The 26,553-nt window shown below is 47.0% G+C and overlaps 1 protein-coding gene across 2 annotated transcripts in view; it reads left to right on the plus strand.

Moving 5' to 3' along the window:
- Positions 1 to 26,553, plus strand: part of LOC147901186 (Pseudouridine synthase family protein) — a 161,389-nt gene that overhangs the window by 51,777 nt on the left and 83,059 nt on the right. For both annotated transcript variants that reach the window (XM_087375705.1, XM_087375706.1), the window contains exons 3-5: positions 1,390 to 1,425; positions 8,519 to 8,631; positions 21,896 to 22,038. In XM_087375705.1, the coding sequence (XP_087231831.1) occupies positions 1,390 to 1,425; positions 8,519 to 8,631; positions 21,896 to 22,038 (292 nt within the window). The remainder of the gene's footprint in view (positions 1 to 1,389; positions 1,426 to 8,518; positions 8,632 to 21,895; positions 22,039 to 26,553) is intronic.

Below are 26,553 nucleotides of genomic sequence, written 5' to 3' on the forward strand. Positions count from 1 at the left end.
ACCTACATACAACTAGTCCACAACCATCCTGGCGTCCCATACCACCAAGAGGTGCCCATAGGTCCTCAGAACTGCCTTGGGAATCCGGGCTACGCTAAAAAGCAGGTGCGCATCCGCAACACTATCCACGATCCAGACTAGCAAGGAAGAGCTAGACGTGCTCTTACTTGAATGAGTGAAAACTGAACCCCTGGGCCCCTTATATAGGTTCTAGCTTAGTGCTGCTAAAAATAGCAGGAACCCTAACTCATCCATTGCCCTTGCAACCCAACTTGAGAATCGCCTGCCTAGCCCCTAGCCTCCCCAGGCTATCAAAGCTAGTCTTGTGCAGCTAAGCACACGTCAAATACGATCCATGCACATGACAGATGTCCTCCGGATGGGGGTTCAAATACCAACCAAAAACCAAAAACACTGCTCCATGTGACGCACAATCATGAACGGCTCAAAACATACATCCACGAGGATATTCTCTTCCATGGACCTAGATAACCTGCCCCTAGAGTTCACATTAAACCCCAAGTCATCTCTAAGTAGCCCTATTTTCTGACATCATGCATCTTAAATACATGTATCCAGCCATTCTTGGTGCTTGCATGGTTAAGTAGCATTTTCATTCAAAAACATGGGAAATCTGCATGTTGCTAAAATTGAATGCATGTTGTGTTTAAAGCTATTTTAACATCGTGCTTGATTTGAGTGTGTCGAAAACACATATCGTGCTTGATTTGAGTGTGTCGAAAACACATATTTCTTCTGTTTGGAGCGTCATTTGCGATTCCTAAAATTTTATTTATGATCCAACTGGGATCATTGGACTACTAATCTATGCTAAGGGTATTAGTTCAAACCAAGAATCTAAATATCCATATCGCTATTCTTGAATTACAGCTCAAGTTCTTTGGAAATTCATTGTGTCAAATTAAGGTCAGCCTAAGGCAGTCTTATGCTCTATAAAAGCTAGCACCAAAGAGGAACTTGTTGGTCCACCTTGTGTACAACATTGAATAGGTGATATCCATTTTTTAAATCTGTGAAAGTGGTTGAATCTGAAGGTTCTGAATCTAACTGAATTGTTGGTATCTTTCATGAAGCAGGTCCTGTTAATAATGCTAGATGACTTTTAGCATATTATTGTATGGAAGCCACATTTCAAAGCCATTTCCGGCCCTCCTTGTTTGTACAGTTGTTGTCCATTCGTGTTGGGTTTCACCCAGTTTTTGTATTCCATTCAGTTAGGTCCAGTTAAATTGTTTGTGAGGGTTTGACATGGAGGGATTAGTTCTTTTGTATTTTGCATGACTATTTTCTCAAGCTATTCTTATATCTTTACAAATAGTCAGAAAATCAGATGTTTCTTTGAATTGACGAATATTTGTTATTTTACAGGTCTACAAATTCAGCGGAATTTAACAATTGGACAAAGTAAGTGCTCTTTGTGAATGGGTTCTTTTGTGTGGTTTGTATCTGATGTTGTTTTGACAATCTTGTATAAAGAGGACTGATAAATTTTTGCAAGTCGTGTTACGGGACTGGGGAATAGAAATCCAACTCATAGAAAGTCTGCAATTTTAAACCTCAACAAACTGGTTTCAGGAATCCTTGGGACAACTACACTATAAACGGTATTGTGCATGTTTGGTGGTACTTTAGATACAGTTTTTGAGACAAGTGGACCCCATTCATTATGAGGACAGAACTTGATGTGAGGGCGATGGAATTGTTATCTGTATGATGGACGTGCGTTGTGAGTTTTGTAAATGCACATTCATGAGTTCAAACATGACATGACAATTATTTGAAGGGCATAGATTAGGCTTTCCAATGGCATGTCTTCCCCATATGTGTGTGTTCACCTTTAATTTAATGAGGATTATATCTACTTAGCTATGCAATCTATTTAAGCAGGATGCCATTACATGTGGAAAACAGATCAGTTCTCCATATGTGTGTGTTCACCTTTAATTTAATGAGGATTATATCTACTTAGCTATGCAATTGATTTAAGCAGGATGCCATTACATGTGGGAAACAGATCAGTTCCTGGTAAATAGATATTAAGTATCTGTGGTTGAACTGAATCACTTCAATAGTAAATCAGTTCCTGGTAAATAGATGGCAAGCACTACATGCACACTCTTAGGGAGGATGTTGCCAAGGCTAGAAGCACTTGTCAGGACTTGACGGAAACAGTCAGCTCCGTGAATTATTTCATGTTGAGTCTGCATGCGTCTGTCAGGCTAGACATTTTGTACAATGCAATGACTGCTGAAAGGTTGAGAAGTGAGAAACCAGGGCTAGGCAGAGGACATTTACTGGTAAGAGCTGCTCCTCCAAGGACCTTTTTAAAGGCTTCTATTATAAGAGGTAATATGCAAATATTTGCAAGATTAAAATTAGGGATGGTACTTGGACCAATTCACGGGCACAACTTGCTACGGCATATGTTGGTCACTTTGCTAAACAATTTGGGTCTGCTGCTTCTCCGTCACATGCCCCAAATTGTTTCATGTCTTATGTGTGCTTTATCTCTATATATCACATGTTGTCATGTCTACAAGAGATCTTATATGTGAACATGTGGTCTTTCATGTAGACATGTCAACATAGGACATGAAGGATCACATGTTGACATGAAAGACCAGCTGCTTCTCCGTCACATGTTGTCATGGCAAAAACTCTTGCAACATGTCAATTCATTTCTATCTTCTCAACAGGCTATGCACCTTGAAGTTCCTTTCAGGGATAGAAAATTAAAAGATACCGTCTGATTGTTGTGGCAAATGGAAATGCCTAAGTTGGGATGGTCTTATAGTGGAGTTCTTTCTGCATTATTGGGATGTCATTTCACTCGCACTATTGTTTATGGTTAATCATGCCTAGGAAAGTCAAAAGATCTAGCTCATGCTTGTCATCTATAAGCTGTTTGCTAAGATGATAGTGAGTCCTATAAAGGTTTTTTGCATCAGAGCTTACACCTTGTCTAGTATGGTTTCATTCAGACTTATTATAGATAATATTGCCAATGCCTATGTGGAAATGGTTGGAGTAAAGGCAAGAAACTAGCTGAAACAGTCTCAAATCTGGGGCAAGTACAGCAAAGAATGGTTCAAATGAGGTTAAGACTTTGAGCATATAATGGGGAAGGACTTTGACAAAGAATGGCCACCTTAGGGTGGAGGGCTTTGATCACAGTTCAGAGGGCAGCAGAGGTGTTGGGCGACACAGTGGCAATGACAAACATACAAGCAGCAATGGCGAGCAGACAATCGATGGATGGAACACAGAATGAGCAAGAAAAGGGGTGCATCGGAGTAGGGGGTTGGCGCGCAAGAGCAGAGCTGGAGCAGGTGGTCAATGGAGCAACCAGACAAGCGATGGATGGCGCATAAATGGTGTAGTTTTGAAGCGCCGGGTTATTGTTATATCACAATAGGGTCAGAGTCATTGCATTGCTCATAAAGAGTGAGTTGGATGTCACTGCATTAGAAAATGCTACATTGGCCTTAAAGAAGTGAATTGATTTTTCTAGCCTGTTTTAGGGTTTGACTGGCATGTTGACCTTCCTAGACTCACCTATGGGCTTGTGAGTGCATGGGGAAGGCGTGCTGACACTGTGATGGACTTTTGTGGGTAGAACAACCATCAAGACATTGAGTGTGGATCTCTTTTGAGAAGGCACATCGAAGGTGTGCTCACAGAACGAGTTTGTAATCAAATTTCAAGTCTATCGGTGCTACATCGGAGATATCCGCCCTGTCTGCCGGCAAGGCTAGGCTAATTCGACGTCGTCCTCCGTTTGTGTAATTCTTCTCTTTGAATTCCAGCATTTACACGAGGATCCCTTGATTTTCTTCTTAAACGCTCAGGTTTAAGCGTACTGCAAGTCGACGACGTCTTTGCTCACTGAAACGCATTAAATTTGAGCAGTGACTTTGCTTCACAGAATCAGACTAAAGGTCGAATGGTGCTATATCGAAGATATGAGGCTAGGCTGATTTGACGTGTCATTGTTTGTGTAATTCTTCTCGTCATGCCGCTCGTTATTTTGTCCTCCAATTTTCGGCTATTGGAGAACCTGTACTCTGGTCTCCAATGTTGAGTTTCACCTGCAGCAGCAATGACGCTATCCTTCCCCTCTCCTTTGTTCGTGATTCAAAGCCTTCTGGTAGCCGATTTGGACTCCGCTTGTGCTGATCTTGCTGAAAAGAGAGGTGGCTGTCCGAGACAACCATCGGGGTTGTAAGAAGGGACATCTGCTACTGGATAAATCGCCTGTGGATTTGTCTTCAAAATCGGAGAAGTGAGAAGAACTACCTGGGTATAGCTGGATTTGTCTTCAAAATCGGGAGAGTGTGGAGAACTACCTGGGTACAGCTGGTTTGAGAGAGTCACTCAGTTTGTAGGACGGCCATGACAGTGGTTGATGGGAAACAATTTCATCCCCATCCGCTAGGTAATTGCCTTGATTTGTTATCTTTTTCGAGGCCGGAACAAGTATGGGCATGAAGCCAAGCTCTCAAGATGCGTTACCTTCACCTTGGCTTCCGGTAGAAGCGTGCAATGTGCCATAGAGATGGGTCATACCCTTCCGTCTTTGCCTCTCTGAATAGATATGTATCTCCCTGCGCGTTAGTGAGGTTTTCGGTCGGGGGAAACACTACAGTCGTTGAATATGATGCAATGAACTAATTAAGAGCAAAAGTCCTCTTTGCTTTTCAGATTCAGTTTGTAGCTGCAAGAAATTTTCCCTGAGATTCTGTTGGTTGTTTAATCTATCAATCTCCCATTAAAAACTTTGAGAGTGAAGAAGCTCAACAATTTATGCATTCTCACAACCATATGTTGAACTATGTTAGGTATTCTTATGCATCTAATTTTATTACTTCATAGCATTGAAAAGGTTGGCATTGTTGTTGCATCTTTGACCTTGCCTCACGTTTTATGCTTGCCTTGCAAAACAATTTCTTGTGAGATAGATTGATCTAGCCCAATATGCAGTTGCAATTGACTTTTTCTATGGTTATGACTTGGTAGCATAGATTAGTACTCAGCAAGGGTCCTAGCGTGCCCTTTGCTTTAGCCCACTGAGGCTTGTATGAGTTCGCTTTTTGTGTACTTTGTCCCATAGGCCCGCGAGGCCTCCTGTGGACGTTAATATATCTTTCTTTTCTTTCTTTCTCTCTCTCTCTCTCTCTCTCTTCTACCCCATCTCCTTCCTTCTTCCCTTCCTCTCGCGTCTCATCAAATCACAGAGACAGGAGTGGGGGGCCTTACCTGGTCCATGTATGATCACAGAGTTGGAGCAGGTTACCCCCCTGACCACAGATAGCAAGAGAGGCAGGACCCCGAGATTGAGATGCGACACACCCGACAAGCAGACGCACAGATCACACTGTCCGACATTTCTTCCTTTTAGACTTGGGGTACGGCCAACTAGGGTTACTGTGGCGCTTGTCAGGCATCGGATAGTGACCAGGAGGGCACGATGGACCTCTCATCCAGATAGCAGACATCGATCTATCACGGGCTTTTTGCCTACACTATCTAGTCCATCATCGGGTGTGTCTTGACATTTGATCAGACTACATCTTCCATGGGGATGTTGATGCCAGAGATGTTTTATGGACATGTATGATGTCATTGACTATGTCTACACAGTCCTTTATTCTCTAGCTTGAGGTAGGTTGCTAGCTTAGTAGCTCCACCCTTTTGCTCATTGTATCAAGTTTTTGTATCAGTCTCATAGACCCATCAGTCTTTAGCAGACTTTAATAAACTTTCTTTCTTTCTTTCTTTCTCCCTTCCCATTCTACCTAATCTGCCCGTACCCGTTTTCTACATATGAGCCAAAGATCTTGAGTGGCTTTGTACTACTTACATTGCAAACGGCATTACTACACTAGCGTGATCTTGGCAAAGCTATTCAATGAAGCGGTTTGCATTGGTTTTCCCCACACCTGGACCCTTGACACCATTGTTGCAATGCACATGTTAGGGGATCCCATGAGTCCGAAAAACTATAGGACCATCATGGTTGGACATGTTTATGTCCAAGATTTCTGTAGAAGCACTTGACACTCATGTTACCCGAGAGGCAGATTGTGAGGGATTCGGAGCGATGGGACGAGCAGGCTTTCGGCTAGATCATGCTACATTGGATGACATATCTACACCAAGAGCTATCATTAAGGAGGCATGTGCATGGAAGCAGAGAGTCTATTGTTGTTTTGTGGATTTCTGCAAAGCCCTTGGCTATATTACGAGCCTGATTATTTAGACGACTAGTTGATATAGTGTACAATCAGGACACATCTGGTCAGTTCAAACATTATATGAGCGGGTATTAGGCAGAGTCAAGACTTCAACGGGGTGGGCAGAGGAGAGCATGAGCACGATGATTGCCAAACAAGGTTGTCCGTTAGCACCCACCTTGTTTGAAAATTGGCCTTTACATCGGCGATCTCAAGTCCTTCATCACGACTCTGGGGGGTGCAGGTTCCCCTTCACTGGGCTCCTTGATCTTAATTCTACTACGCGTAGATGATGTGGTCCTACCCTTCTCCTTGGCTGATGGTCTCCAACGGCATTTGGACACGCTCCAGTCGTTCTACGAATCACGATACACATGATTTGAAGGTCAGCTTGGGTAAAACCCATTCCGAGCAGCCATGCACAGAGAGCACTTTACCTTTCATGGGACTCCTATAGAGATTGTTGCATCCTATACATACGTAGGGTTCTCTTTTAGGCCCGATCTTCACGATGTGACTAGCTATGCAGGTCTATTTGAGTAGAGGATGTGCCATACTAGCCAGGCTCGAGCGTCAGTGCTTCCACTCACATTTTCAGGATCCCAGAATGAAGCTTCTCCTCTTTGGCTTAGTGGTCCTCCCAATTGGGATGCATGGTAGTCCTTTTGGGAGACAGACTTAGCGGAGATAGATTGGTTCTAATTAGCAACAATAAGCCATTGGTCCCACATCAGATCGTACTAGCGGGGTTTGGGACTACCCCTCTATAGCTGGATGCAACCTTCTAGGTGGTGCCTTATCTCCATAGGGTCCGGGACTTTGGTACCACGACATTCAAACGAGTTGCCATGGCAAGCCCCGACTTCATCTATGGCATTAGAGGTGGAAAGGGTGGTACGCTTGGGGACACAGATGGTTTGCAGGCTTGGACTACAGATGGACAGATTGCCACCGTTTTCGTATAGCCTTGAGGCTTCATCCATTCTACTTGCCTGTCAAGAGGTGAACTAGGTCATTAGAGCGAATCTCTTGCAGCTCCACACATATATGACCTGATTAGGGCCTACTAAGCTTTTGGTTAAACTTGGGTTTTACAAAGTTTACTGCTCATGGATCTCAGAGGATGGGTTTACCAAACTGTTGGGCTATATCGAGATTCATCCCCCACATGCATTGAGGATCTCGATTGGTCAGTTCAGATATCTTCACACAGGCTACGGGTTGAGACAAGGTAGGCAGGGAGCATTCCATGTGAGAGATGAATCTGCACTTTATATGAGATGCAGGGGATCGAAACAGAGGATTACTTTGCATTCAGTTGCCCTTTATACTATGAGATCCGTGGATGATGTCAGTGTCTTTTTAGTAGCGGTTTTGGCCCACTTGGAGAGTTCCTAGAACATCCCGCTAAGTGACGTGTGGCTACCTTCCTTCTTGACATAGAGACTAGCTTATATTAGCTGAGAGGAGAGCACATGAGCGGATGACCCTAGCTAGAGCACGATCATGGATTTTTTCTGTGGTAACCAGAGCCAAGGACAATAGGGGACCAGACATAGCAAAGAGACAAAGTGCGCGACTTGAGTAAGCCGACCCCGGGTGGACACTCACATGAGGATTGCAAACATATTTTCTCTCTTCGACGTGGGGAGATAGACCATTGGAGTGACCATAGCAGTTGTAAGACAACGGGTTACATTAGGAGACTATACTAAGGAGACTACAGAGAAGGAGGGATGGACATGTACAGGCCAAGTGCGAGTAGTGATCTATCATTGACTTTCATCCAACACCAACTTTCACTAGAATTCGAACCAATGTCAGACGGGCTCCTGTTGTCTCTCGTCATCCGGCGGAGTTGGTCCCATAGACAACATATATAGGCCCAACACTCGGATGGACATCCGACGATTGGTAGATGGCCAAGGGCTTCATCCTTGGAGTTTCCCCTTTTGGGTTTCGCAGCGACAGCATGATATATTACTCTTTCTTGTCACAGGCATCAACCTTGGGTATGGGTGCCCGTTTTAGTGAACCCAACCTTAGCTTTCATTGTGTCTCGTTTTTTTTTCAGACTCATAGATCTATTGGTCTTTTGTAGAGGTGAATAAAATTTCTTTCTTCTTCGTGCCACCCCCTTTCTTCTTTCTCATATCACTCCCTATCTTGTTTTCCTTGCACATGATGTTGATTTACTTCAAGTGTGTCTTTCAGCATTCTTAGAATTTTCCTTTTAATTTTTCCTATCGTGGTTGGCAATACAGCAATTGAAGAAGAGTTGGAGAAAGCCATTTTTAGGGCTGGAGGGATGCTTGAAAGTAACTTTGGAAACCTAGAGAAGATACGTTGGATGCGAAGCAGCCGAACAGACAAGGGGGTACAGCTCTGAGTACCTACCTTTAAAAAAAAAAAAAAATATTAGGTTGCTAGATTGCATTTTAATTGGAGTGCTATTGTATTCTTGGGTAAACACTAAATAATACATTTGTTTCTTGAAGTCTGCAAAACTTGTGTGTGTTTAAATTTATGTGGAGACTTTGTTTTTCTTTGTTTTGCTTGCAATGTACAAGTTACCACTTATGCATATCAAAATGGAATGATAAAAAACATGAGCAAATAGGACTAGACACGCACGCACACATGCATAGGCACACACACACACACACACACACACACTCAAAAAAAGTTTATCTTTCATACAACATAATTTCTTTTACTTGATAAAGAGAAACAATGTTAGTACTAAATTCTGCAAGCATTCCGGAATGCAGGTCAATATAGACAAGATAAAGGTAATGGTGACCTGGACACGTAAGAAACAATTAAGTGTCACATTTGAAGGGGAACCCCTGGAAATAGTCAACACATATAAATATCTAGGGCTGGATTTCACAGACAACTACAAGTGGAATGCATATGTGGAAAGGAGGATTCTGTGAGGTTTGAAACATTTATACAGCCTCCAAATGCAGGAAGGTGCATTTGTGGGATTGGGAAATGAGAAAATTTCTGTACACCATACACAATAATCCTTTATGGATGCCCAGCTTGGGCACCCAGGCTCTCTAGGATATACCGGGAAAGAATAGAACTTTGCACAAAGGTTTCTTGATAGGGGAGTTAGGGGTTGAGGCACAAACACCCTACCACATCCGCTGAACAGGTATCATACCTTTAGAAGGGGAAGCTTTATGTCTATTCATGGCTCACCTCAACAAAGTTGAGAGATCGATGCTAGTAGGATACCACACAAGGCGATGGAAGCTACGAAATCAGCACAGAGAGGGAATGAAGTGAATGGAATCATAGGTATAACAGCCGCTTATATACCAGAAGATGCATTTGAAATAAGGGAGATTGTGATGCACACAGAGGGAATGAAGTGAATGGAATCATGGGTATAACAGCCGCTTATATACCAGAAGATGCACTTGAAATAAGGGAGATTGTGATGGAGAAAGTGCTGCCAAAACTATGGCAAAACCCAGGGACGAAAATGCAATTATAAACAGTAAATAAACTCAATGGACAGATACGGAATGCAGAAATACCTTGGGATAGACATCAGTATTTAAAAGGCATATAATCTGTAAAATCAGAACTAGTTCACACGATCTTGAGGTAGAGAGGGGTAGGTGAGCAAGACCTAGGATCCCTAGACAGGAGAGAACTTGCAAAATTCTCCCACAGGGGAGGTAGAAAATGAGGAGCGTGTACTCCTACATACACATTAGAGAACGTTATGAGGTCAGCAGAGATAATGTGGATAATCTGCTGGAGCATGCTACCAAAACTATGGCAAAACCTGTGGATGAAAATGCAATTCTATAAACAGGAAATCAACTCAATGGACAGATACAGAATGCAAAAATACATTGAGGAAGACATATTAGTATTAAAAAGGCATCCGATTTGTAAAATCAGAACTAATTCACATGATCTCAAGGTAGAGAGGGGTAGGTCGGCAAGACCCAGAATCCCTGGGGAGGAGAGAACTTGCAAAATCTGCCCCATAGGGGGAAGTAGAAAATGAGCAGCATGTACTTCTACACACATTAGAGAACGTTATGAGGTCAGCAGAGATAATGTGGAAAATCTGCTGGGGCAGCCAAGCCAAAAGGCTAGGAAGCTACTTGAAAGAGATTTTGGAACACCGTAACAAGGTACTGGGACCAGCATATAAGCTAGCCCAACAAGTACTCACTACGTAACAAGTTGTACTACTTTTCTCTCAACTAGATGTAAGGGATCACTATTAGTTGATAGTGATCGCCAGTCCCATAGATCCTAAAGGGTCTCATGGGACTTCAATACAATCATATCATATCATCTGTGTGTGTGTGCAGCCACCTAGCTTCCTGTTGCTACTCTTGTCGCTGCTCCGACCATCTAGTTCGTCGCTTGCTTCAGCCGCTTAGTCGTTCTAACTAGGCCTGTCTAGTTTGTCCCTTGTTGCAGCCGCTTAGTTGTTCTAATGAGGCTTGAAACTATTGACATAGCTCCAGCACCAGTAGCGTTTAGGTCGTGCCACCGTCAGATTCTAGTTTGCCACTAGCAATAGGGGCATCGCTCAGCTTTTTCTCCAGATCGAGGGTTAGGCCTTTCAGCCGTCACAGGTCAGCCCCAACAACACGTATCCAGTTAGGGTTCCTAGGTCCAAACTGACTGTCTCAACTTAGGTTGCAGCGGCCCTTCTTTCTTCTTTCCCCTAATCCCGAGTTGGGCTGAACCCCCATCCCATCCGGGGGTTGGTCTTAGCCAAGGGGTAACCTAGAAATGGCAAAAATGGAGAAGCTAGGCTCCTAGATCTTTGCCTCTTGTGTCTCCTCTTGCCTTTCTTTGCACTCCTTGGGAGCTGCCGGGTGCCCTCCCTATGTGGATGTACTAGCTGGATTTTTTGCTATCCCGTAGACCCATTGGTCTCCCATGGACATTAATAGACATTAAAAAGTAAAAGGGCAACTCGAGACCCTTAGGATTAAAGTATGGAACATAGGAGTATAGACCTTCGACAAGGCCATCACACTAGAAGAGGAAATAGCTGAGACAGATATACTTATAATCTTGGAGCATTGGGAGAATGAGGGGAATGAAAACATCAATGTGGAATGCAAAAACACACTACATGAGAATGACATGGGGAAAAAAAAGCAAAAGTTGTAAAAGAACTCCCACATAAACAATATTTATGGTTAGAAATAGTAGCAAAGGAGGGGAATATCAGACTGGCAGCATGCTATTTTGCACACTCACAATCACCCATCTACGAAAACAATAGTCACATATCCCGAGAAGACCCCTCATGCATTTAGGGGAGGATATAGCCAGGTTCTCTAAAGAGAATACAATTATTCTTGTACGAGATTTAATGCACGAATAGGGTCAATGCAAGGCATAATAATGACAAAATGGGGAGACTTGCAGAAACGAGCACGCCTCACGACAGTCGCCCTAGAGCCTGGGGTCCCATGCTCCCATGTGGAGCAGAGGGTGTAGATGATATTCTGCTAGATGGCGACCAAGGTAGCCGAGGGCGGACCCATCACTAGACTGCAGCGAGCAACCCAAATGTTCCATGCAGTGATACTGGCTACTACCTCCCATACGCTGTCCTCCGGAGGAGGAGGAACCAGGCTATCAGGAGGGACCGCCTCATGGAGCTCAATCCTTTGAATGCTCTAACCGTGTATCCGATAAGCTAGGGAGATCTCATCAATCTGGAAAATGTGTCCTCCCTCAGTCAACCAGGCCACCATCCCCCAAGTGTAGTCCTTGTGAAGACTCTGCATACGGGTCATGATCCTGAGGGCTCCCATCCAGATCCTTGCTGTGCTACGACAGCTCCAGAGGCAGTGTGAGACTGTCTCTAGAAAACTTGCAGAGCAACAATGACACTGTCCCTCCACCCGCATCTGCTCCAACCACGGGCCGATGGGCAAGCCTCCTTGGGCGGCCAGCCAGCAGAAGTAGGATATCTTCCTCGTCCTCAAACTGGGCCGTAATCGTGTCCAAAACCTAGAACGAACATCCCGGGGCACTCTCTGGGCCACCCAATGCCTCTCCCTTGAAGGGGTCCACATCGAAGAGTCCATCTGAAGCCTCCTGCCAATCCGTGTGGTGTAGGAAAAAAAGGTCACCTCGTCCAGTTGCTCAGCAAGGCCGCCTTTGGAGGGCCAGAACCACTCTCCCGCGGATCCCACTGGACCTCCCTCAAGGGCCTACCCTCCCAAAGTCAAAGGCCCCATCTGGGGGCATCCTGCTCTGAGATACTGGGAGGGTCAATGTGCCACTCCTTCCCCAAACGTCCCACCACTGTGATCATCTGCCAGTGAATATCCCATCAAGACTCCCATCCATCTCTGGGTCTCTCTCAATGAGTGCCTGGACTAGACCTCCAGGTCCTACACGGAAAAATCAGGCTGCGTGCTGCCTCACTACACCATCATCCTCAATGGGACACCAGTCCAAGAAAACTGGCCCAACCACCTGTTGTCCATCCACACGTGAAGTCCCTCCCACCAGGACTTAGGGATGGCTAGGTCAATCTCTCTCATCCGTTGCCCTGCCCCTCGTAGATGCGCTACGGCGCTAAGCCTCGCCTCTGCCTCCATGGGTAATTTGCTCTATCTGCCAAAGGACCCGGCCAGTCCACTGTCCCACTGTGCCCAACCAATGTGAATCCGTTGTCTCAGGATACACCCCTCTTGATCTCGGATCTCAGGGTGCCAAACAAGGGGCTAACGCTCGAACTCCTCTCTGCATTTGGGCTGAGAACGAATGAGGCCCCCTGCTAATCTTTGCCAGACCCTATGGAGGCTCCTCATCAAGGGGGAATCCTTCCCCGTAAGGGGGGTCTCTGAGAAGATCCATCTGTGTGAAAGTTGCCACTACCCCCCAGTGCGTGGGGTCTTCCTGAGAAGCCCTCGCTGCTGTAAGAGGAGCTTCCAAGGCTCTGCACCCGGGGTGAGGCCGCGAATAACCAACTTGCCCAAGAGGGCTCTGCTCTGCATCTTTGGATCTATGATACCCAAGCCTCCCAGTGATCACCGTCTGCCAAGCAACCCGGGCTCTAGTATTCCTCGTGTCGTCTGAACCTGCGCATAGGAAGTCCCAAACCAACTGTTGGAGCTGCCCAATGCACCCTCTGTGAAAACACTAGTAGGAGGCGATATACCAGGTCGTGGCAAGAAGGTCGTGGTTTGCCCCTAAGGCACAACCTGCTAGGGCGAGTTTGGCCAAGCTCCAGTAGAGAAGCTTGCGTCGAATACTCTCAAGGACCGGGGCGATCTGCTGCTTTGCTATAATGTCAATACCGACCTGGCATCCGAGTTATCTCGCTGTCAGGACTTGCGGTATCCTTCCAAAACCAAAGTCGCTCCCCCACTCACGAATCTCCTGTGTCTCCTCAGAGCATGTGAAGAAACCTATGGACTTTGTCCAGTTGATCTGCGCACCCGAGGCCTCATAGTAGATAGCCAGGGCTCCCCTGACTCTCTCCAAACTCGCTGTGGTGCCCTCAACATATAAGGCCGTGTCATCTGCAACCTCGAAGTCAAAGCAGTTCCTCCTCTTGTCTGATTGGGAGCCTCAACCCTGTGAGGCCCACCACCTGTGATCTCAAGTAGTAGCCCAAAGCCTCCGCCACAAACAAGAAGAGGAAGGGAGCAAGTGGGCAGTCCTGGGTGGATTGAGCGAGGGAGAGGAAAGGCCTCACCCGTTTGTCCTCCGATAAGCATCCGGCTAGAGCTCCCCGCATAAAGCGCAGAAACTCCTCTGACCCATCTGTATGAGAAACCTAATCTCCGCATAGTACCCTCTAGGAAGGACCACTTTACCCTGTCATAGACCTTCTCGAAATCCAAGAGGAGGACGGCCAACGGCTGTGACTCCTCCCTGGACCAATCCACTGTTGGGTGTTGGAAGCAATGGAAGCTCAAAAATGGAAGCACAATGGAGAAAAACGAGATGCTATAATAGATTGCTGCAAAACTAAAGTGTGGAGGCTCAAGGGAGAGCCAACATAACAAAACCCTAGGGCTAACTGCCCTAACTGGACTAAGTGTCCTAACTAACCTAGATGGTACATAAACTAACTGTACCAATAGTCCTGACTGACTATAACTAGGCCTACAAGGCTCATACCAAGGTATAAGTGGCATCTATGGATAGCCCATGAGATAGCCTACAAACCCCCCTTTATGGTATGGGCTGAAGTATCCTGGACATGGCTTAGGATACCTAAATATCTAGTGTCATGGTTGCACATGTTCGTCCCGTAGGATATAGCAACCTATGACTGTACAGAGTACAACAGATCAAGTTACAAAAGGTACTAAGTTTAAAGCTTGCCAAAAGCCTCAAACTTAGGTCGAGGTAGAGCCTTCGTAAAAAGATCTGCCAAGTTGTCTTTAGTGGGAACATAAGACAATTCAATATCACCTGCTGATAATCGCTCTCGGACATAGTGATAGTGAACCTCAATGTGCTTTGTGCGAGCATGGAAAACTGGATTCAGTGCGACAGCCAAAGCACTCTGACTATCAGTGAAGATGACGGTAGGAGCAGTCTGACATGCACAAAGATCTGCAAGTAGCTTACGAAGCCAAACCCACTCCACTATAGCTGTAAAAGCCGCTCTGTACTCAGCTTCACAACTAGAAGTAGCAACTGTACTCTGCTTCTTGCTGAACCAAGAAACACATCATCCTGATGGATAGAATCCAATTCAGCTTGCATGGCCTTCGTCCAACAATCATTCTGAAAGGCATCTTGATGACATAATGGCTCTTCAGTGCATGCTGTAGCAACCAAAGCATAAGCAATAAAACTAGCATGCTCTTTCCGGACAACTGCTCTCATACGGGCTGGCAGAGGAGTGTCTTGTTTGGTGTCTTTTAATGTGTCAAGGAGCCAACGGGGTACCTTTTTAGGCTCTTGAATTTCTGCTCTTTCCTGGTCAAGAGCCCGGTGCAAATGATCTTGATCAATGATAGGCATATCAGACTGAATTTCTGCATGCACATGTGGCTGTAAATGACCAACAGATGGAGGAGGGACAATTGGCATCACGACCATCCCACTGAATTTGCTCCTGTGAAGGAGGCAAAGCACCTGGAGCAGGAGGTGTAGGAGTCCTGGCTGTAGCAATAGAGCCATCACCTGAAGAAGCAGAGGCTGCAGGTGTAGCACCAGTAACAGTGCGTCTAGGCCTGGTCTCAGAACCTAAAACAATATGCCATAGATTCTTGGCAACCAAAACATGTCCCATCATGTATGACCACATGGGGTAATTAGTGCCATCAAGCTTGTCATCGGCCCGAATCAGCCCAAACAAATCATCTTTGCCATCAGACATGGTGCTGAAATACAAGGCAAATGCACCAATTGGCAAAGCAAATGAGAGAAAGGCAACCTCTCACAATCAAGTGCCAAAAATCTGCCCAAGCTTCAAAGCTTATATATGCAAAAGACTCTGCTGTCCCAAGGTGTACCGGTTGCAAGAAAAATCCCCAAAGGCAACACGAGGCCTTTCCAAAATGCAAATGAAGCAGAAATTGGAAAAAGCCAATGCAACAACAGCTTACCCAATGATGAACAGCAGTGACAGGCTCTGAAAGCGAGCAAATGAGGGCTGGTAGAAAATTCCGTACTTCTGTCCGGTTTGTTAGAATTTCAGTACATTCACTGTGGTACGGGCTGCCTCAGGGTACGCGCTAGTCTACGCGCCAACATTTCGGAGCTGCCTCGAGCTGCGTGCCAGCATTTCGGAGCTGCCTTGAGCTGCGTGCCAACATTTTGGAGCTGCCTTGAGCTGCGTGCCGGCGTTTGGAGCCATTTGGAGCTACTAAATTGATCCGGAGACTTCTCTTTGAGCCCTTCCCTCCTCATTTGGCATCCCTTTGCCTCGGGCTGCGAGCCTCTCTCCATTGGATCTCTTTCTCTCCATTTCTACGTGCTCTTCTCCTCGTGGGAGCTTCTTTTGCTGTAATTCTCATTTGAACGGATTCCCATACAATTTCTGACAGATGTACGGATTTTCGTACAATTTTTGACGCATGTACAGATTTTTGTACAATTTTTGACGCATGTACGTTTTTTTTTGGGACAGATTCGGAATTCTGTACAGATGCTGTAAATGCTCGTGTGTGGTCGTTTTTTTTTGTTGTAGCAGGCTGGAAAATGCATCGAAAAAGAGTTCCCTTCACGAGAGTTGCTCCAAAGTGCGGTCTTCTCGCGACAAAATGGGGTTTTTCGCGACAGAAGTGCTTGAAAAGGTCTCAAACACTTGTGGGAGTGTGAAAACCAGCAAGACCAGCAAGAATGAGAGCTCCAGAGGCTGCCAAACAGCTTGGGAAAGCTGTCAATGGCTGAGGGAATGGGTTCCCGACCTGCTCTGATACCACTGTTGGGTGTTGGAAGCAATGGAAGCAATGGAGAAAAACGAGATGCTGTAATAGATTGCTGCAAAACTGAAGTGTGGAGGCTCAAGGGAGAGCCAACATAACAAAACCCTAGGGCTAACTGCCCTAACTGGACTAAGTATCCTAACGGACCTAGATGGTACATAAACTAAGTGTACCAATAGTCCTAACTGACTATAACTAGGCCTACAAGGCTCATACCAAGCTATAAGTGGCATCTATGGATAGCGCATGAGATAGCCTACATCCAGTGGCTCCCAGAACGTGAAGATGTTATTGAGGAGGTTGCGCTCCTGGACGAACCCGGTCTGTGTGTCGTGAATGATGTCAGTAAGATCAGGCTGTAACCGCAAACTCAAGACCTTGGCAAGGATCTTATATGCGGTATCAAGCAAAGTGATCGGTCTCCACTGCCGGATATCTTACCTATCTCCCCCTTTCGGGATCAAACAAATCCACCCCCTGCTCAGGGACTGAGGGAGGGAGCCCATGTCAGAAATCTCCTGGCAAGCTAGTAGGAAAGGGGTGGAGATGATCTCCCAGAAGTTCCGGAAGAAGGCCGGAGTCAAGCCATCCTCGCTAGGACACTTCTGGGTCGGGAGAGCCTTGAGGGCTTCCCAGAGCTCCTCATCCTTAAAAGGCTCCTCCAGACTGCTGCACAAATCCTGCGAGACTACCGTCGGAACGTGATCCCAAACTACCTCCCGGGCCACAAGACCAGCTGAAGTAATCCTCTCCGTCTGAAAGAGCTGGCTGTAAAAACCTGTGGTTAGGTCTAAAATCTCATGCGGGTCATCAGTGTGCATGATGTCCTACAGATCTCAGAGACGCTGCAGCTGCGTGCCTTCCGATCGGGGCCTAGTGGTCTGAAAAAACTGCTTCGTCATCCTGTCCCCCTGCTGTACCCACCGAGCCCGGGAAGAGTGATGGGAGAACTCAGCCCCCACCGAATCTCCGTGTCCTGAAGCTCAAGGCGAGCACTCTCAAACCTGTCCCTAAGCCACCGAGAACCTGGGTCCTGCTTCTTGAGCGTGCTATGGAGGCGAGGTCTCTCCTAAGTGCCCGCTTGTGCTTGTGAAGAGTCCTCCTCTGCCTAAGGGCATAAGCCTGTAACTCCTCACTGCTCCTCTAGATCGCATCGGCCACCCACGAAGCCGAGCCCTTGCACGGTGCCATCTCTGACTGCTGCCAAATCCGTGCCATGACCTGCTGAATTTCCTCGTCCTGTAGGAGGTCGTCTGGAATGTGGACCCCCTTTTGGAAGACCCTTGCGGGGCTGCTCTAAGTGAAGTACTATTGGAGAGTGGTCTGACATCGTGGTATCTGCCAGAATCCCGGTAGAGCTGCCTCTGTGTAGTGCCCAATCCCCAACGTAGAAGCGGTCCAGCCTCTCAAGCAGTCCATCATGTCTCTTCTTTCCGAAAGAGAAGAGGAGGCTGCTAGGTATCCTGCTGAAATCTGGCTCTCGCCACGGGTCTTTGCCACTAATCATGAAAATGAACTTCTCCCAGGTGCTCCGCTCTGCTGCTGGCATCTCATAGAAAGAGGCGTCGCCCTGCTTGTCCTCCCCAAACTCAAGGTTGTTGAGGTCCGCTCCAACAATCCAGGAATCTACATCCGGAAGACACTTTGAAAGCCTCCTCCAAAAGGCCGGACGGTGCTGTCTGCACGCTGGGGCATACACGTTCAGGATCCCAATCCTGGACTCTGTCATCCTAACTCCCATCCAAACTGCCTGTCCTGGGATAAACTCGCTCTGATCATAGACCTCTAGAGCCACTGTCTGTGAGACGGAGATGCAGACCCCTCTGCTCCGTCCTACTGCAGTGGACCACACCTCTGGACCTCTCCCTAGGAGGAGGCAGTGTCGCTGTTTGATGTCTGATGCTGAGAACATATGCTCCTGAATCAAAAGGATGTCCACTGTCCGCCCTACCATTGCCCTCTGCAACTCCTGCCAAAGGATCAGGTACTGTGGTTGACTACGAGCACGATCGTGGAGCCTGTGCATATTCCAACTCACTATGGTCTAACTCATGAGGACAGGGACGCAGAAAACAAGGCTCTCCTGTGAGTGGGTGCTCGTTCCAGAAAAGCTGCCTTGTGTGACTTTGCCGGGGGTTTGCAGGGCGAGTAGTCCGTGTCTGTACGTCGACATACTAAGGTGGACAAGGCTCAATGCCAATCTTCCGTGCCCACTTCATCATGAAGGAGACTTCCACCCCGAACAACTTCGCACACTTCTAGAGTGGCCAGTAGAATGCCTAATCAACCTTTGCCTCAAGCGGCAATTTGATAACTCCGACCGCCAAACCAGACATCGGCTTCTCTCGTGTGAAGCCCAGCTGAAAATTCACCTCCGCACCATGGGCTTGCCAAAGGTCCAATCCCTATGGCCCCATCCACTCATCCATCATGCGTGAAATTTGATCTCCCATAATATCATCAAACACCATTGGGGACCACTTCTCCAACCCTGTGGATGCGAACTGGAATCTCCAAACTGGATGTGTCTAGGAGCCCACTACGCTGATCGAACCCCCTTTTCGGGGCTGCAAGACCACAAGCGTTACCTCCAGGGGACGGGTACGAGTCCGGAATCTCCAGATAATTCCAGGGTCCCAATCTCCAGAAGTCCCGCTGTAAGGGACGCCCAGGTTGAAGATTGGGAGCTGCTGACCGGGAGGCCGAGCCCCTTTCCTCTGTCTCCCTCCCCAACTGGACTGGATGCTGCGTTGAGGAAGCGGAAGGGGACGTCATCTTATCCTTGCATGCTGGCAGGTGTGTCAAGGCAGGGGAGGGGTGGGAGACTGAAGGGGGGGGCGAAGGGGGAGGGAGGCGGAGGGAGGGGGGCGGGTGGTGAGGGTGATCATATCAGGAGTGGCGAGAGGGGGGGGGGTAGGGGGCGAGGGAAAACCAGGAGGGAAGGGGGGTAGTGGAGAGGGAGCGGGATCATAGAGGGCGGGTGGTGAGGGTGATCATATCAGGAGTGGCGAGAGGGGGAGGGGGGCAGGGGGGAGTTGGGGCAGCCACAGGCCCCTTGCTGATCAGGCTCTCCGGGGCTCTGGACTCGCTCCTCCTTAGCCGCTAACAGGCTAACGTTCGTAACTTCCGCCATCGCAGCGTCAAGAGTACCTGGGGCTCGCTCTGCTGATGCAAGGGTGAGTGCGGACGCTAAAGCTCCATAACGGGAGGATCCTCTGTCTGGGCTGTGGTGTGGCCCCTTCCGCTGGGGGAGGTGGATCTCCACGTAAGGGCTCCTGCTGCTCCTCCTCAGGTGCCTCTCGAAAAGCCTTGTCTCTCTCTGTACGTCTAGCCCTCCACCTGCAACGCTTGCGGGCCTGTTGCTTGGTTTCTTTTTCTTTTTAACCTGGGTCCAGTCCCCTTCTAAGGGGGTCACCCAGGGAGTCTGAGACTCCTACTGCTCCTGTCTGGGGGGGTGCTGGGCTCTAGCCTGTTGACTCTGCCTACTCTGCAGGGGTGGGTGGCGAGGGGCTCGGCCTTGGCCAGGGGGGCAATCTCTGGCTAGGTGACCCATTTATCTGCAACAAAGACATTGGCGTGGTAACCCAGAAATCTCCACTCGCTGGCGAAGTGTGCTCCCTTCGAGGGTCTCTAGGAGGATCAACTCTGGGAGGGACTTTGGGCTCTCAACCACCAGTCTGATCCTGGGGACCCCGTCATCTGCTACCATTGAAGCGGCTGAATCTGGCAGAGACTCGAGCACGGTGCCAAATGCCCGACCAAGGGAGGGGAGGATGGCTCAATACTCCTTTGGGAGCCCTGGGAAGCGGAGCGTAGCCGGAAAACAGGGAACATGGTGTGTCGTGTCCATGTCCTCCACTGTAAAGCCATGGTACCAAGGAAAGAGGTACACCAGATGCGGGCCAAGGAGGATGGGGCTCTGCTCCACGAGTGTCGAGGTGGTGTCGGGGGAGCTCAGCTGGATGAGGAATACACCTCTTCCATTGATGGTGACCTCCTAGATGTGGTCACCCTGTAGTGCCAAGCTTGCTTGGATCCACTCTCGCACCTGTCTCCTTGTAGGAGGGAGGGCCACAATTCTGCCCACGATCGCCTTGTCCTGGAGGGACTGAACTGTTAGCTGTATCTGTTGCTTGTCGGCTGGGGAAAGAAGAACCTTAACAGCGTCATGAAATATTAATCGTAGTTGGTGATCTTTTTTTGGTACACTATGTCTTTCAAACTGGGCTGTGCTGGGGAGGTTTCTTGTAGGATTTGACTTTTGTAGAATCCTTAACTTATGTGACATACCCACTGATATAAATGAAGCTTAATCATGGATATTTTAACATTCCAGAAGCTTATTTCAGGATGGGATTATCTTTGATACTTGATTACAGGTTACTATGATAAATGGGTATATATTTGTCGCCATGGAGACCTGAGCTGCTTTGAATTATTACACATATTAGGCCTCGCTTATGGTTCATATTGGTATGCATGCCTTGAAAAGTAATGCATTGGTCTCATGATGTCAGGGCGGTTATTGAGTGGAGGTTTCTAGAGCTTTGAGATGGTCATTTGTTAGTTGATGGTACTTGTCAAGTCTACTGTAGGCATGCGTAATAAGATAGGATTTGAATAGTAGTGCTTTTGTCTCATCATGTCAGGTGTTAAGAGACTTGAGAAACCTAGGGCTTTGGGAAGGCCACTTGCCTGTGGTGGTTGAGGCTTAGTTTTCTTCACTTGCCTTAATGTTTGTGGTCCTTACTTGCAGGCTAGGCATATTCCCCAAAAGATCCGGATTTCTTGTAGAGTGTCTACCTAAATTAAATCATTTGTAGTTGTTTTCTGTGCATTCTTGGAAGAGTTGACAAATGTGCATTTGTCGGGACGTTTTTGTAGTGGAGGGTTTTTTGTGTTTGAATATTAGATGAGTGGGACTCTACAAGGTGAAATGTCAATTCCTTGATGGCAGAGACTTGGCATGAGCCTATCGTGCTGATGTTGATCACCCTTAGCACAAGATGATCGTTCTTTGGTCTAAGGCACACTAGTATGAAGGGGGTAGGACTAGTCTCTATGATGTAGAATGTGGTAATGGTACTGTAGATAAAATTAACTTAGTGATCAGCAATACTGTATTTCTTGAGTCTTTTGAGCATAAAGTTTGGATGATGTTGCAAGTTGATGAAGGTTATCATGCATCTTGCATATTTGATATATGTTCTGCTGATGTCCTAATTTCTCCTACAGGTACATTCTCTATCCACAGTCATTTCCTTTAAGCTGGAGGTTGAACAAGGTACTCTAGGAGGTGATATGGATGGAATAGCAGACCGAATAAATGAACATCTTCCAAAGAGCATTCGGGTATTTGGAATCGTACCAGTAAACAAGTTAGGGTTTTCTCTTGTGCTCCTGCCATGAAGTCACGGGGTGGTGTTGGTGTAATCTGCTGTAGCTTTGCATTATACACTTAGCAAGATTAGGCAGAAGGTAGATTTGTTGTTATTTTGACTAAATTGAATCAGCATCCTTGTGGACTGGTCAATAAGATATGGATATATTATGATACATGAGCTTCCTGGATAGGCCTATTTTAACCTACCGTGGATAAAGCATAGTCCGCCACTCCGGCCTTCTGTTTTAAACCCAATGGATGTGCTACAGCTGAGAAGGCATATGTACTGCTGAAAACATGTACTCCTAACCATCAAGGTACGATTAAGCTGCTTGCTAGAGCTCTCTAAAGTTCTCAACGTCTGTGGCTACTGATTGGCATGCTCATAGAAGCCGTGAACATTCCAACTCATGATGGTCTAGCTCATCGTGAGGGTAGGGGATGTATGAAGCAAGCCTTGTGGGATCTCAAAAGCATATGATTTGCTAGATTTTGAGGGGGCCTTGGAACATGAATAATCTGTAATTGTGTTAGTGTACAATGCACCAAGATATTGATTTATATCCCTTCCCTCGGTTCACTTTGTTTGCCCAAGCCACCAACACGTGTAGCCCAATGACAATATCTCCGGCTACGAGCTCAATCACTAGACTCTAGCTAATGGTGGACCACGCATCTAGTGGGATGGTGATCTATAAAGCTTGATTTAGGCATATCCTTTCCAGAACACACTCATGATAGGCCTTGGGACTCTTCATGACAAAACCCAGTTGGCATCTTGAGCCACGCAAAAGCTGCATGTAGTGCATCACTTGATCACAAAGCATAGTATCCCTTGCATTGGAGGTTGCAAAGTGGAATCCATAAGCTGTAGCCGTTATGGATTTTCTCTATGACCTCGAGAGGCTTGCCCTTCCATGGCCAAAGGATGAGAAGTAAGGCCTTGAGGGGGTACAGTTTGGTGGAATCTCCATGTAGTCCTGTGGAAGCCTCTAGCATCATCTAGGAAGATCCTATACCCATAGATGGTGTTGCTGTGGAGGTAGTCACCTTCCATTACTAAGCTCAATTGAAACCAATCTTGAACTTGATAAAGTGGAAAGATGTTTGAAATCGTACCTTACAATTGGCCAGTCCTGCAGGTCTTATGTAGCATGCTCAACTTGTTTCTCCTTGGGGAAAGTGAGCTTTGAAGTCAAGGAAACTGCCAAGAGATCGCATTTTGGCCAGACCAATGGTCATTGTACAAAAGCCTATACTTTTGGGAAAAACTTTCCTAGCTACTTTGTGGGAAATCCAAACCAAAAGGAGGGGGAGAGACCATAGGAAGAAGGGAAAGGGATGAGATGAAGAGGCCGAGGGGGGGATGGAGAAGAAGGGGACGAAGAGAGGTCGAGAGAAGAGGGAGCGTAGATACTTGAGGAGTGGTACGGGGAGTTGAGTGCAGGGCAGAAGCAGGGGGATGGCGGCCATTAGCTGCTAGGGCAGAAGTAGGGGGATGGCAGACATTAGCCGCTATGGCTGTGAATAGCCTTTGTTAAAGGGTGGGGGGGAGAAGAGATGCTCCATTGAAGGGCAGGATGAAGAAGGCATGAAGTGGTGATAGGAAGAGCTTGCACTGAAAAGCAGGCACGGGGAGGAGCAAAGGTGGATGCGGAAGGTATGGCAACTCCGAGATATAGAGACCATGAGGGATGCGGGGCATCTTAGTTGTATGATAGCTTGGCATAGTAGTCCCATAGCTCATGGGGAGGTACAGGCTAGAGGGAACTGAGAGGAGGGAGCTGCATTGTGCAGGGAATGTTGGAGACATAGGGTCAATGCCCCACACTGAGCCCCCAGAACATGCATATGGGTAGATGTAGGGGGAAGGGCTGAGGCTGCCATGCGGGCAGCAACATGGATATCACATGGGCGGCAGACCATAGTCCTTGTTAGGGTTTATTTGGAGCAGCCCAAAGGGCCCAGCCATGCACCTAAGCAGTGGGCACATTAGTGCGCAGCATCAGCTGGCAAGGAAGACTGTGATAGTACCTGGCTAGCAAGTACGGAGAGTACTGGAGGTGTTACGGCTAGTACAACAGCAAGTGCAATAGATACAACTGGAGTTGGAGATGGTACAGTATGGACGAGGCAGTATGGAAGGTCTGCAGCAAGCTGGCAGTGACATGACAGACCTGCAAAGGACCAGATCTGGTCGGCAGTACAACAGAGTTGCATATAAGAGAAGAGCAAAGACTGCGCAGTATGGAAGTTTAAAATAGGCTGGTCAACAGGTCAGCTGAACGGTTCACACATGGTTGGCTGGCTTCAAACATGGTTGGCTGACAGACTGGTTGGCCAGGCTGTCGGTTTTGGTTGGCTGGTCTGTAGAAGGCCAGTCGGCCCATTTCGATGGGTAGTTTTTACTATAAAAAGGAAGTCACACTCTTGAGGTAGGTTCAAGAACAGTACGTGTTGGAGAAGACATGCAGTGGACAAGGGAGCATAACTTTTGCAAGAGTGCTCAGCCTTGAGCAGCTACTCAAGCCTACCACAGAAGTGTGTGGCAAAGAGAAGAATCCTACAGACGGTGCAGAAAAACAGAGCTTGTTTTGGTGCCTTACCTCAGGGGTTGTTTACAGAGGCATTGTTACATATGTGGGCACGTTTTTGTTCTTAAGATTCATTTAATATCTTTTGTTTTTGGCTATATTTAGTCAGATCTAGATTTCCCTCTTAAAATATTTCTGTTTTTGGCTCTACATCTGAGTATTTAGTCAGATCTAGATTTCCTTTTACATTTAAGTAGAGCACATGTATTGATGAGTTGCGCTCTCCATTTAGTATCTTGTGATCTCGGGGCAAATGTTCCTCTGCAGAGTAGTGTTGGCCTTGAGCAAAGCAACCTACCTCTACATTTTTTCGTAGGAAGGAGGCAGCTCCACCCTACCATGTGTGAGGTGTGGCGATGGAGATAGCACAAAAATGTGGAGCTATGTTGAAGAGAGGTTAGAAAGAGATACAAGAGGACTATCTACGTGATAAAACCCTAAACCCTTGGTACAGCGTGGGGTGAGTGAAAAATCACTCAACTACTAATGCAATACTAACTGCAGTTAGGGGGAAAAAATCTTAGAAGGAAAAAGAGCCCCTAACTCTTCTAAATAACGAATACATTGGCCACCACTGCCTTGCATATTACAATATTTCCAATGCCCCCCCCTACAGTGACAATATCCTGGTGTAAAAGAATAAATGCAAGCGTACCTGCAAAGGAAAATACAGCAAATGGACAACCGAAAGACCATTGACTGCTATGCAATCACTGCAATGACATTTATTAGATAGTGGATGCTCTGAAATAGCAGTAAATCTGCCCCAAAAATTTTGCTCAAACCTCAGTCCCTTCCGGGATACAAAATGCAATCAAGCACTGTATTTCTGCCCAAAAAATTGTCCTTAACCACAGCCAAACATTGGCTCAAGTGCAATGTACTTTTGCCCCCAAAAAATCAGCTTGAATCTCAGCCAAGCAATGGCTCACAATGCGATAGCAAACTCTTGCTCAATAGGCATCCAAAAGTTCATCAACTTACAGCCAACACTTGAAAAATGCACAACACCTGAGCAACAATTTGCGCTCAATGTGCTGCCCAAAACTGTCCCAAATGCACTCACACCTGTGCAATGCAATCTGCAAGAAACGTGCGCAATGCAATTTGCAAGAACCAAATGGGAGAGGCTGGAAATGAGCTGAAGCAAAGATCAAGAGCTGGAGTAGAAGAAAGAGCTGAGCTAGGAAGCTAAATCCGGAGCTGTAGAAGCAAATGGCGATCCGGAGAGGCAACGGGCAAGCTGGCCAGGCAATAGGCGAGCTGGAGAGGCGAATGAAGCTGCAGGCTGGAGGCAAGCTGTACGGACAGCAAGCCCGTACAGTATGGGCTTATGGTTAGTCCGTACGGATGTACGGATGGCGAGGTAGCTGTACGGACGGCAAGGTAAGCTCCCAGGGCGAGGCTGCAAGCTAGAACCGAGGGAAATCAGTACGTACTGATTGTACAAACTGTACGGACAGCTAGAAGCAGGCTGTACGGCCTGTTTCGGGGCTGTTGTACAGCAGCAGCAGCTCGAGCTGATGGCGAGGCAAACGGGAGCTGGTCCAGGAGCTGTACAGCCACCAATGTGCACCAAAAGAGCAAGGAGCTAAGCTCTCAAGCTCTCACAGATTGTCGGTGAGCTGAACCGAAGTCACCCAGCAATGAAACCTTCTTCTCTGCGACAAAAATGCAACGGGAGCACGCAGAAGAGCGGGAAGGAGGTAGGCTGGATAGACTAGCTCTGATACCACATGTAGGAACAAGAATATATAAGGATTGTGAACAAAAGAGAACAAGAAATGAACCTTGTAGTGAACTCCAACTGAAATGTGCAACCAAATGAGTTCAAGAACTAGAACACGCTAAAACACCAAAATAGACTAAGTCCTAGTCTATCCTACACCACAATATCATTGTATATATCTCTACAA

This window comes from Dipteris shenzhenensis, chromosome 6 (genome assembly GCF_047967505.1).
Source record: "Dipteris shenzhenensis isolate YYH24624 ecotype China chromosome 6, Dip_SZ_1.0, whole genome shotgun sequence".
In the NCBI taxonomy this organism is placed as follows: Eukaryota; Viridiplantae; Streptophyta; class Polypodiopsida; order Gleicheniales; family Dipteridaceae; genus Dipteris; species Dipteris shenzhenensis.